Raw genomic sequence first — 11,767 nt, forward strand, 5'->3', positions numbered from 1 at the left:
CAAAAAAGCAAGTATTATTATGATTTATCTGAAGGAACGATTTTTAATATATGTTTTAATGACAACACTTTACGTGTTCTTTTCATTTAGATGTTAGCTACAACGAGTTAAAAACCAAAAGGATTATTATAGGGTAGTTTTGTAGCGTTTCACTTCCGCACCACGGCTTCCGGTTGTACCACGTTGTTTTGACGAGGAAGCACCCTTGGCTGGAATACTGTTTTTGAGGACAAATTTCTTCAGTTGTGTTAACTCATTGTTTGATAACAGGCGCTTGATTTTGCGCTGGTTGATTTGCATCTACTGACAGTAACAACAACACACGTAAAATGGTAGGTAACAATACATGCATACAGGTTTTGCTTGATGTAATGACACTGCAGCCTGTACGGCTGTAGGTTCTGATACCCTGCCTTTTAGTACTATGTTTGTCCATCCTGTGTATTCATTGTTGATACATTCCATCACACAGAGAATTTTAGGGGATTAAAGGATCGTTGCTCAGACCAGAGATCATGTATAGCTACAATACTGTGAGTGTGAACCAGAGACCAAATGCACTGTCAACAAATCAAGACTGTAAGGGCAAATCTCAGCACATACTGACATGTCATAGGCTTACAAGTTAGTTACACTTACAGTAAATGAGTAACACAACAGAAACAGTTGAACTTAATCCTGATTGTTTGTTTGTACCTCTGAAACCAGTTGCCGAAGAAAACGGCTGTTTTTCTAGTACTTTTTGTACGTTAAGTTGGTGAATGTAATTTAGGCCAGCAAAAATAAAATGTTTATTTCCTATGACAAGCCCAAAACAAAATAGTGTCGGTAGGTCGGTACCATAATATTTTTATTCTTTTTTAGGCCCCCCCCAAAAAATAGGTGTGGTTACGGTAACATAGCCAAAAAAATAGGGTAGGCAATCACTTTTTTTTTTTTAACTTTTTTTTCTAATGTGTACAAATTAAACCTACTTGACAGGGAAATAAGTGTGCGACTCGGGCTCTTTCGCTTTCATTGCGTTTTCTGCACTCGTTTTCTTGTTGTTGTTTTTTTGGTTTTTTTTGACAAATGTAATAAAAAGTTATAGGGTCGGCCCCTGAAAATAGGGTAGGTCGGGTTACCGTAACCACACCTATTTATTTTTTTAGGCCTTAGGATTTTAATAATATAAATGTTTTTTTCACCCAGGCGCATACATATATATGGCTTTTAATTATCGGGAACTCATGCGAGCTGTGTCCCCTACACAGTACATGGCAGAGGAGAGTAGCTTTTCTTGTCAAGTCTGCTAAATTGAGTTGAGTCAGTTTTAATTATTTTGATTTTTTTTAGAAGGGTCAAAAATAGTTCTAGAGTTGAGGGAAAAGAAAAGGTTTTAGGGGAACCAGAAACACTGAATTTTTTGTTAGACCTTATTGATCTGAACAGAATTTTTGTTAAAGAATGTTTACTTTTGAAGTTTTCATTATCACTATCAGGTTAAACCATATATTTTTAATTTTATCTTATCTCCTCATTGTGAACAGACTATTTAAATTTCGTAATGATTACATTGTTTTTTTATTTACAGATTCGCAGACAGGCACGTCTCAGGCGTGAATTTCTTTACCGGAAGTCTGTAGAGGACAAGGAAAGATCTATTAAAGATAAAAAGGATCGCATTAAACGTGCATTGGAAGGTGAGTAGTGTTGTGGCTAACTATTTATAAATCAGAATGGTAATTAAAGAGAGAGCGCTGATTGGGAGACTGTTTTTGACAAGTGAAAAAAACTGACGAGCCCTGCGATCAAAGATTATATATGAAACTGCATAATTCATTAATTGTGTTAAAAGTTGAGACAAAAAGCTTGAAGCTTTGTTCCTGAGAAGCTGACGTAACTCTTGTAAAACACCATGATTCCAGCTACATACCATTACCAATATTAGAGATTACAAAACATAGAAAAAAGACAAAGTTGTTGTGTGTTGTTTTTGTGTGAATTAACCAAAGCTGTGTTATTTCTGCAGAAAATGCCCCCATTCCAAGTGACTTGAAGAAGGATGCAGTGGAAATACAGAAATCTCTGGCCTGGGATGACGAAGGAGGAGAAGGTATAGCTGTCATTTAAATTTCAATTGAAGATTTTACTTTCTTCACATGCACTAATGGATGACAGGAACTTGAGGAACAGTGATCACATGCTTGGTACAGTCAAACCTGCCCCTGCGACTACTTCTTAATAACAGACCACTTATCCATTACAACCACCCGAAAGGATTCCTGACGAGGTTCTCACCTATGATTTACCTTTTCATAATGACCACCTGCCTAATAGTAATACTCTAAGAACCACTTTTTGTTGGCCCGGTGGATGGTCTTTATGGACAGGTTTAACTGTTTATCCTTTTTAATGACATCAGGATTTTGAAGCGTTTCCCATACAAAGAAGAAAGGCATGTATTGTTTGTTAGCCTTCATTTCTCATAAATTGGACTGTTTTAACTTTTATAATGGACAATTTTCGGAAATAACTCTGTACGGTTTGTATGGGTTGTGAAAGAGTGAATGCCCTTGCTTTTCCTCTGACAAAGACTTCACACGTGCTCCTGTACACGTGTTTTCAAACACACCCCTCGCTAGTGATTGGCCCCTCCAATGTTTGTCCAAAGCAGGGGTATTCACTCTTTCACAACCCATACAAACGGGTTATTTTTGAAATTCGTCTATTGTACAACAAGATTTGTCTTCAAGATAGCGAAGATTAGTGTATACCAGTTGTGACGTTGGTATATAGTGTGAATATAGCAGGTTTGTGGTCGTGCAGGTTTGACAACGAGTGAGGATGATGAGTACAGGTGGGCAATGGTGGAGGATCCCAAAGTCATGGTGACCACATCTCGTAACCCCTCATCCAAACTCAAACAGTTTGCAAAGGTAAGGCAAGGTTGCTTTTGGTTATTTTCTGAACGCAAAAGCAGTACACTGGAACCCCCCTTTTAAGACTTCCTCCTTTTTAAGACTTCCTCCTTTTTAAGACCTTGTTTTCTCAGACTTTCTGTTCATAACCTCTGTACAATTACCCCCATTTTTAAGATTCCCTCCTTTTTAAGACCTTGTTTTCTCAGACTTTCTGTTCATAACCTCTGTACAATTACCCCCATTTTTAAGATTCCCTCCTCTTTAAAACCCGATTTTCTCAGATTTTTGGAGGTCTTTAAAGGGGGGTTCCACTGTAATCCAAAACATATACCGTATTTGACGGATTACAAGACGCACCGTTTTATAAGCCGCACCCCCGACTTTTAAAAAAAAATTGGGACGAGCCACGTATAGGCCGCGTCACACTATATTAGCCGCCGTCGAAAAAAAAATAGTCAGATCGTGTCAATCAATCAAAACAACCAGGCAAACGAAAGTACGGTATTTGGCGAAATCGGCTCTGAGAATAAACAAGTGAAACAAAGAAGAAAAGTGAAAAAGTTTGAAGAAAAATATCACACACACACAATTTGTAACCAACACACACATGTAGTCCCGCCCGGAATAAGCTTTTTTGGTATGATTTACGACTTTTGCGCACATTTCGAGCAGACGAAAACACAACATGGCGGCTCTCGCTCCTCCAACTATCGCGAGACACAAAAAAAACCAAATCTCACACGCGCGAGATCCTGATACATCCAGTGTTTTTCTGTATGGTATCTTGTCACGACGACTTGTTGACAAACGAAGATTCGCGAAAGAAAGACAAAAGCGCCGAGTCTTGAATAGATAGCTAATAAAGTACCGGTAATCGCTAATCGAGCGAAATGAAAATCCGCGGCGACTTCCATTAGGTGAATGCTATTCAAGTTTAGGTAACGTTTTAGCCGCATCTTTATATAAGCCGCAATGCGATTATTTTTTTTTATGTTGCGGCTTGTAGTCCGTCAAATACGGTACTACTAACATTCAAAAGAATGAAGAAAAAAGAAAGCTAAGGTTATAGAACTTTATACCATTCATATTCAGAAGAGTTAGACCTTTGTTCTGTTTACATGAAACAAAATTGGCATTTCTATTGTGAATTGTGAAATATATTTTGAAAAGTTTTTAGTCATCCTGCATTAAAAGTTTGAATTTGCTTCTTTAAAATGTGGTGTCCCTTTTTAGTTCAGTTTAAGTTACTGTTACAAAAATAATGTGAAACTCTTCCTGTGTTGCAGGAGATGAAACTGATCATCCCAAACAGCCAACGAATTAACCGTGGTAATTATGAAAGCGGTCAGCTGATGGAAGCTTGCAGAGCTAACGATGTCACTGATGTTGTCATTGTGCATGAACACCGGGGTGTCCCAGGTATGTGGAATGACAAATCACAAATGTTAACTCTTGCTGGTTCTTTTTCTTCTTCTTCTCCTTCAATCATGGGCTGGAACTCATGAGTGGCTTTTTACCTGCATGACCATTTTTACCCAACCATTTAGGTAGCCATATGCTGCTTTCAGGGGAAGCATGCTGGGTATTTTCGTGTTTCTGTAACCCACTGAACTATGACATGGATTACAAGATCTTTTCCGTGCGCACTTGGTCTTGTGCTTGGGTGTACACACGAAGGGGGATAAGGCACCAGCAGGTCTGCACATAAGTTGACCTGGGAGGTCGGAAAAAATCTCCACCCTTAACTCACTAGGCGCTGCCGGGATTCAAACCAGCGACCATCCGCATAGGTGAGGCCGATGTCTTATCCACTCGGTCAATACGCCCGTCTCATGCTGGTTCAAAATCTTTCGTTCAAACAAATAAACTTATTGTTTTCTGGTTGAAAGGAGGTTGAAAGGTTATCTGAACCGCTGTCTGGTTACGTAGAGAAGTTTTGCCTAAAAGGAGGTGCGGTAAAGAGCAATAAAATGCTGTAAATTACAAAGATTGACTGAATAGTGCTGTTGGTTTGTAGACAGATTGTACACGCTTTCTTTTAAAGTGCATTCTTACCTCAGCATGTCCCAGCCACTGTCATAATAAAGACTTGACATTGGGCAACAAAAGAAAGTTTGTTACCGATGACAAGGCCCACAAATCATATCTTTAGGTTGAATACTTTTAACAAAAAATTGTATTGAAGTTTGTAAATTATTTACACGGGTAGATGTGGTTGTTTAATGGCCAGAAATTGTGCAAACAATGTCCACTTGATGTCTGAGAAGAGTACCTTTCCTGTTAAAGTCTGCAAAAGCGAGTTTTGTAATTTTTAGTGACATTTTTTTGTAAGGTGCCGAAAGAGTTCTAGGGTCTGGAGGAAAAAATAAAGTCGGTCAGGAAATCAGAAACATTGAGGGTTTTTCTTGACCTTATCCTGTTGTGACGGATAATATTGCTTAGAACACATTTACAGTGCTTTGTTTGTCGTTTGCAGATGGTTTGATCGTCTCTCACCTGCCCTATGGTCCAACAGCGTATTTCACCCTTTCCAATGTGGTGATGCGTCACGATATCCCCGGGGTGGGAACAATGTCAGAAGTGTTCCCGCATCTCATCTTTGAGGGATTCACTTCAAAACTTGGAACAAGGGTGAGAATTCTTAAGCAGTGATTTAAAAAAAAAAAGCTTAATGTATACAGGTGTGTGTCAATGTGTGTGTGTGTCTGTCTGTGTGTTTGTCTGTATGTGAACCATCTGAAAATAAAATAGAGACAGATAATGAAGTTCACAATAAGTAATTTGATTGGAGATGAAGTGAAGCACATATATACTTAAGAAAATGCAGTTAAGAATGTTGCAGATTTTGAAAGGGATAAAGGTTAAGGAGATGTTGCACTTCTTTTTGTAAATTGCTTTTATGTTATTTTTTTAAAGAAACAAAAAGTAGGATGAGAAAAGAAACAAGTTGCGTAAGGCGAAAATACAATATTTAGTCAAGTAGCTGCCATTTTTCAGCAAGACCGTATGCTCGTAGCATCGTCAGTCCACCGCTCATGGCAAAGGCAGTGAAATTGACAAGAAGAGCGGGGTAGTAGTTGCGCTAAGAAGGATAGCACGCTTTTCTGTACCTCTCTTTGTTTTAACTTTCTGAGCGTGTTTTTAATCCAAACATATCATATCTATATGTTTTTGGAATCAGGAACCGACAAGGAATAAGATGAAAGTGTTTTTAAATTGATTTGGACAATTTAATTTTGATAATAATTTTTATATATTTAATTTTCAGAGCTTGTTTTTAATCCGAATATAACATATTTATATGTTTTTGGAATCAGCAAATGATGGAGAATAAGATAAATGTAAATTTGGATCGTTTTATAAATTTTTATTTTTTTTTACAATTTTCAGATTTTTAATGACCAAAGTCATTAATTAATTTTTAAGCCACCAAGCTGAAATGCAATACCGAACCCCGGGCTTCGTCGAAGATTACTTGACCAAAATTTCAACCAATTTGGTTGAAAAATGAGGGCGTGACAGTGCCGCCTCAACTTTCACGAAAAGCCGGATATGACGTCATCAAAGACATTTATCAAAACAATGAAAAAAACGTTCGGGGATTTCATACCCAGGAACTCTCATGTCAAATTTCATAAAGATCGGTCCAGTAGTTTAGTCTGAGTCGCTCTACACACACACACACACACACACACACACACACGCACATACACCACGACCCTCGTTTCGATTCCCCCTCGATGTTAAAATATTTAGTCAAAACTTGACTAAATATAAAAAGTAGAGGGCACACACAGCAACACAAAAAAATGTATTCATATATAATTGCATTTAATGTTTTAATAGTAGCCAACCCACAATTTTACATCCACAGTTTGTATATAATGGACAATAAACAAAGTTTAAAAAAAAAATGTCTTTACTCACCGATACAAGAACAGCACAAGACGTAATGAATTTTCGCTTATGTAAGCTTCATCAGGAACAAACAAGCACAAGGGGGCCCGGGTAGCTCAGGTGGTAGAGCACTGGACTTGTGATCGAGAGGTCGCTGGTTCGAATCCGGGCCGGGACGGACACGGGTCAACTTTATGTGCAGACCCAGAGACGGTATCCATCTCCCACCCCCGTGTCACCACAATGGCACGTTAAAGATCTTGGTCATTCTACCATAAGTGCAGATGGCTGATACCACCTAAACACGCAAACATCAAAAAGCCGTGAGGGCGTAAAACTCGAATCGTATAAACCAATTCATGTCCAATATAGGCAATTAAGACCTGACGGACAATAAGCCCCTTAGAATTTACTTTTTTAACAAGCACAAAAGGCAACAAAAAGCAGACGCAACACGGAACGAACAAGGTTTGAACAGAATATGGAGGGGAAACCAAGGTTTGAACAGAATATGGAGGGGAAACCAAGGTTTGAACAGAATATAGAGGGGAAACCAAGGTTTGAACAGAATATGGAGGGGAAACCAAGGTTTGAACAGAATATGGAGGGGAAACCAAGGTTTGACAAGAATATGGAGGGGAAACCAAGGTTTGAACAGAATATGGAGGGGAAACCAAGGTTTGAACAGAATATGGAGAGGAAACCAAGGTTTGAACAGAATATGGAGGGGAAACCAAGGTTTGAACAGAATATGGAGGGGAAACCAAGGTTTGAACAGAATATGGAGGGGAAACCAAGCTTTGACAAGAATATGGAGGGGAAACCAAGGTTTGAACAGAATATGGAGGGGAAACCAAGGTTTGAACAGAATATGGAGGGGAAACCAAGGTTTGACAAGAATATGGAGGGGAAACCAAGGTTTGAACAGAATATGGAGGGGAAACCAAGGTTTGACAAGAATATGGAGGGGAAACCAAGGTTTGAACAGAATATGGAGGGGAAACCAAGGTTTGAACAGAATATGGAGGGGAAACCAAGGTTTGACAAGAATATGGAGGGGAAACCAAGGTTTGAACAGAATATGGAGGGGAAACCAAGGTTTGACAAGAATATGGAGGGGAAACCAAGGTTTGACAAGAATATGGAGGGGAAACCAAGGTTTGACAAGAATATGGAGGGGAAACTGGACAATAAAAGCTAATTAATGAGTTTGGTCATTACAAATTTGAAAATTCGAATCGACATTTAACGGTTCTTTTTCCAGGTTCATTTTTTCCTCTCTACGTGTTGTCTTATTTCATCTGTCTTGTCAGTATTTCTAGCCTTCCCCACTCAGAATGTTGCTTTGTGCAGGTGAAGAACGTGCTTAAACACGTTTTCCCTGTAAACAAGGAGGACAGTCGACGCATCATGTCGTTCATCAACAAGGATGATTTCGTTCACTTCAGGTAAGAAATGGTTTTCTTTTTGTCTGTCCTTTTGAGGGCGTAGGTAAAAATAAGAACATGTCATCTAAGAGAAAATAATAAATTTGTCTTATTTTGCTATTCTTAGCATGGTGGGTGGAGAATGTTTACTGGCAATAGTTCTTTATTCACCAGCGAGGATTAAGAAATGCAGATTGTTCAGGAGGGGGATGGGCATAGCACAGTAAAATTTTATAAAGGTAGACAGGCACAGTGGCCAAGGGGATAAGACCCAGGCCTCCTAATGGGAAGGTCGTGAGTTTAAATCCCGGCCGCGGCTGCCTGGTGGGTTATGGTTGGAGATATAAAGGTGGATGTATTGCTCAAATGTGATTGTTCTGATATAAGATGATGCTCGGGTGACTCGCTTTCTTTTTTTTAAGTGAAAAACATTTCATTTGGTTTTCAAATGTAATAACAAAATGTACATATCATTGTACGGTGGGGGCGGGGATGTAGCTCAGTCGGTAGCGCGCTGGATTTGTATCCAGTTGGCCGCTGTCAGCGTGAGTTCGTCCCCACGTTCGGCGAGAGATTTATTTCTCAGAGTCAACTTTGTGTGCACACTCTCCTCGGTGTCCGAACACCCCCGTGTGTACACGCAAGCACAAGACCAAGTGCGCACGAAAAAGATCCTGTAATCCATGTCAGAGTTCGGTGGGTTATAGAAACACGAAAATACCCAACATGCTTCCTCCGAAAACGGTGTATGGCTGCCTAATTGGCGGGGTAAAAAAACGGTCATACACCTAAAATTCCACTCGTGCAAAAAACACGAGTGTACGTGGGAGTTTCAGCCCACGAACGCAGAAGAAGAAGATTGTACGGTGGAACTTCTCTTTTAGGACCTCCAAAAGTCTCAGAAAATCAGGTCTTACAAAGGAGAGAGTTCTAAAATGGTGGCTGAGCTGTTTGTTTGTTTGTTCGTTCATGGGCTGAAACTCCCACGGCTTTTACGTGTATGACCGTTTTTACCCCGCCAACATATGGGGTCAACATATTTGATTTTTGCATGTTCATGTCCTTTCACCATCAGAGTGGCTTTTCTAGAATGTTTTGTTTTTTCTGTTGAAATTTGCATGGGTTTAGGAGCCATTTCAGTGATTAAACACTGCTTTCAACTTGCAGGCATCACACCTTCAAGTACGTTGACAGAGAGCTGCAGCTGACAGAAGTTGGACCTCGTTTTGACATGAAGCGTAAGTAGACTTCAGCTCATTATTGGCTGCCCTGATTTGGTCGCTCTATTGCCAATACACTTGAGCAGAAAAATGTAGCTCAAGCGTTGGGTTTGAGCATGCTTATTTCACATATTTTCTTGCTTGCTGCATCTTGGCAAAAGTCACATCTGAATACTCCAAATTGACTGTGCATCTCAGATATTATGGTTTGAAGCATTTGGGTGTAAGTGTATTTTTTGGTCTCAAATTTGGCACCCCTGGAACTAAGCTGTGCAGCAGATGAAAGGGTAGAGTGAGAACAGTGACGTAAAGACGTTCTTAGCCGGAAGCAAAATTTGAACATTTTGTTCTTATTTGTGCACATTTGTTTGTTCATGTAAAGAGATAAGATGATGAAGAAGTGCTGGACAGCTTGCCAGTGTTCCGAACTATGATTAACTTTTCCCACTCAATGCAGAAGTACATACCAGTCTCAACGTAGTACAGTGGAACCCCCCTTTTAAGACCCCCCAATTAAAGACTTCCTCCCTCTTGGGACCCGGCTTTTTCACATGTTCTGTTCATACCCTCTGTAAATTTACCTCCATTTTAAGACTCCCTCCTTTTTTTGACCTGTAAATTTACCTCCATTTTAAGACTCCCTTGTTTTTAAGGCCTGATTTTTTCAGATTTGTGAATGTCTTAAAGGGGGTTCCATTGTATCTGTATAGTTTTCAATTGTAAAACGCTCCATGCTGCAGGGAAGCGCTGTATAAATGTGCTATAATCTTTATTGTAATTCAATCAAGTTTGAGTTTTAATGAAACAGATCCTGTGATTGGTCAGAATGCCCCAACTCATTAAAAATTACCAGTCATTAATTGTCGATAACCACTCGCTAAAAAAATCCATTAACAACCTGCTGGCGAGGCGCATTGATACAGCCTCAACTTAGTCTCGGTTAGCTTTGAGGGTAATTTTTACAAGTAGGAAATATGAAGGCCAACGAAATACCGAGACCATAAGGTATGCGAAGTGATGACGTCGAATACCGTGACGTAAGTTGATGCATGAAATCTTCCGGACTACGTCAGTCAATTCCAAAGATCGCTTTTGTGATGAAAAGAATTTGTTTTAGAGTTTGCTGTCCAGAAACCCGTCAAAAAAGAAGTGAAAATGTGTGTGAAAAAAACCCCCGGAGCAGAGTGATACGATATGAATACAGAGACATATTTCTTGGGACTTGACCCTTGCAGGTGGGTGGACTGAAAGTAGTGTGTGAACAGAACAGAACCAATTCTGTCTGTTTACAACCGCATGAAAGCAGGAAAGAGATCGTCGTCAGATTGAATTACAATAACATTAACATGCTTCCATTTGAAACTTCTCGGTCTTCATCGGGGATTGACGCCCTCCCAAAGTTCGCTCCGTCGGGCTTCAATTAGCTTTTGTCGGGCGTCAATCCCCGATGAAGACCGAGAAGTTTCAAATGGAAGCATGTTAATGTGTAATTATAATTAAAACTTTGCAATGTTGTGTATTTCAGTATATCAAGTGATCCGCGGCACTCTGGACGTGGCTCACATGTCTGACGTGGAATGGGTATACAGGCCCTTCATGAACACTGCCAAAAAGAGGAAGTTCCTGGCGGATTGAACATGCATTTGACACTGTGTGAGAAGGAGAGGGAGAGAGAGAGTGAGTGTGTGTGTGTGTGTGTGTGTGTGTGTGTGTGTGTGTTCCGCATCAGTGTTTATATGGAGCCTGTGTGTGTGTGTGTGTTCATAGACCATTTATCCTGGACCACCAACTAGCTCTCTCTCCGCTCTTTCTCTCTATTACGAGGTAGCGGCCTCTCGCATTTAGGAACCTACGCTTACATGGCCTTTCAGAAATCAGGGGGATGTCATATCTGGTGTCGATTGTAAACATGGACGAAGTTGCCAAGGTAAGTTCTGAAAATGCTAAAATAAACTCCGCTAAAGTGCATATGGAACATGTTTTTCGATGAGTTTTGTTAAGTTTAGTTTGGAGTTTTGGAAAATCCAGTTCATTGTCATCTCCCATTGTCACAAATAACTGGAGCGTGCTTTCTTTTCACTGTCTTCGAATCGCTGGCCTTTCAAACCGGACGCTAAGCGCCCCTGAAAGTCGAGCGTCGTAACCTCGAAGGGTCACGTGACGAGTTGGCAGTCCAGGCTATTTGGTCTATGGTGTGTTAAAATGTCTGTGTGTGTGGTTGCATCAGTTTTTGTATGGAGCCTGTGTCTAATAGAGGGGTAAGAGAATAAAATGTATATTCAGAGTATGTTCATTGTCAAAAATGCCTTCTCGGTTGTGT

The 11,767-nt window shown here is 39.9% G+C and overlaps 1 protein-coding gene across 1 annotated transcript; it reads left to right on the top strand.

The window, feature by feature from the left end:
* Window positions 1–166: 166 nt before the first annotated feature.
* LOC138964849 (U3 small nucleolar ribonucleoprotein protein IMP4-like) lies at window positions 167–11,734 on the top strand. The gene is made up of 9 exons (XM_070336901.1): window positions 167–332; window positions 1,574–1,682; window positions 2,012–2,095; window positions 2,809–2,918; window positions 4,190–4,322; window positions 5,380–5,534; window positions 8,154–8,248; window positions 9,395–9,465; window positions 10,973–11,734. The coding sequence occupies exons 1-9, from the start codon at window positions 330–332 to the stop codon at window positions 11,080–11,082; spliced, it is 870 nt and encodes a 289-aa protein (XP_070193002.1). The 5' UTR covers window positions 167–329; the 3' UTR covers window positions 11,083–11,734.
* Window positions 11,735–11,767: the final 33 nt, after the last annotated feature.

This window comes from Littorina saxatilis, linkage group LG4, assembly GCF_037325665.1.
Source record: "Littorina saxatilis isolate snail1 linkage group LG4, US_GU_Lsax_2.0, whole genome shotgun sequence".
In the NCBI taxonomy this organism is placed as follows: domain Eukaryota; kingdom Metazoa; phylum Mollusca; class Gastropoda; order Littorinimorpha; family Littorinidae; genus Littorina; species Littorina saxatilis.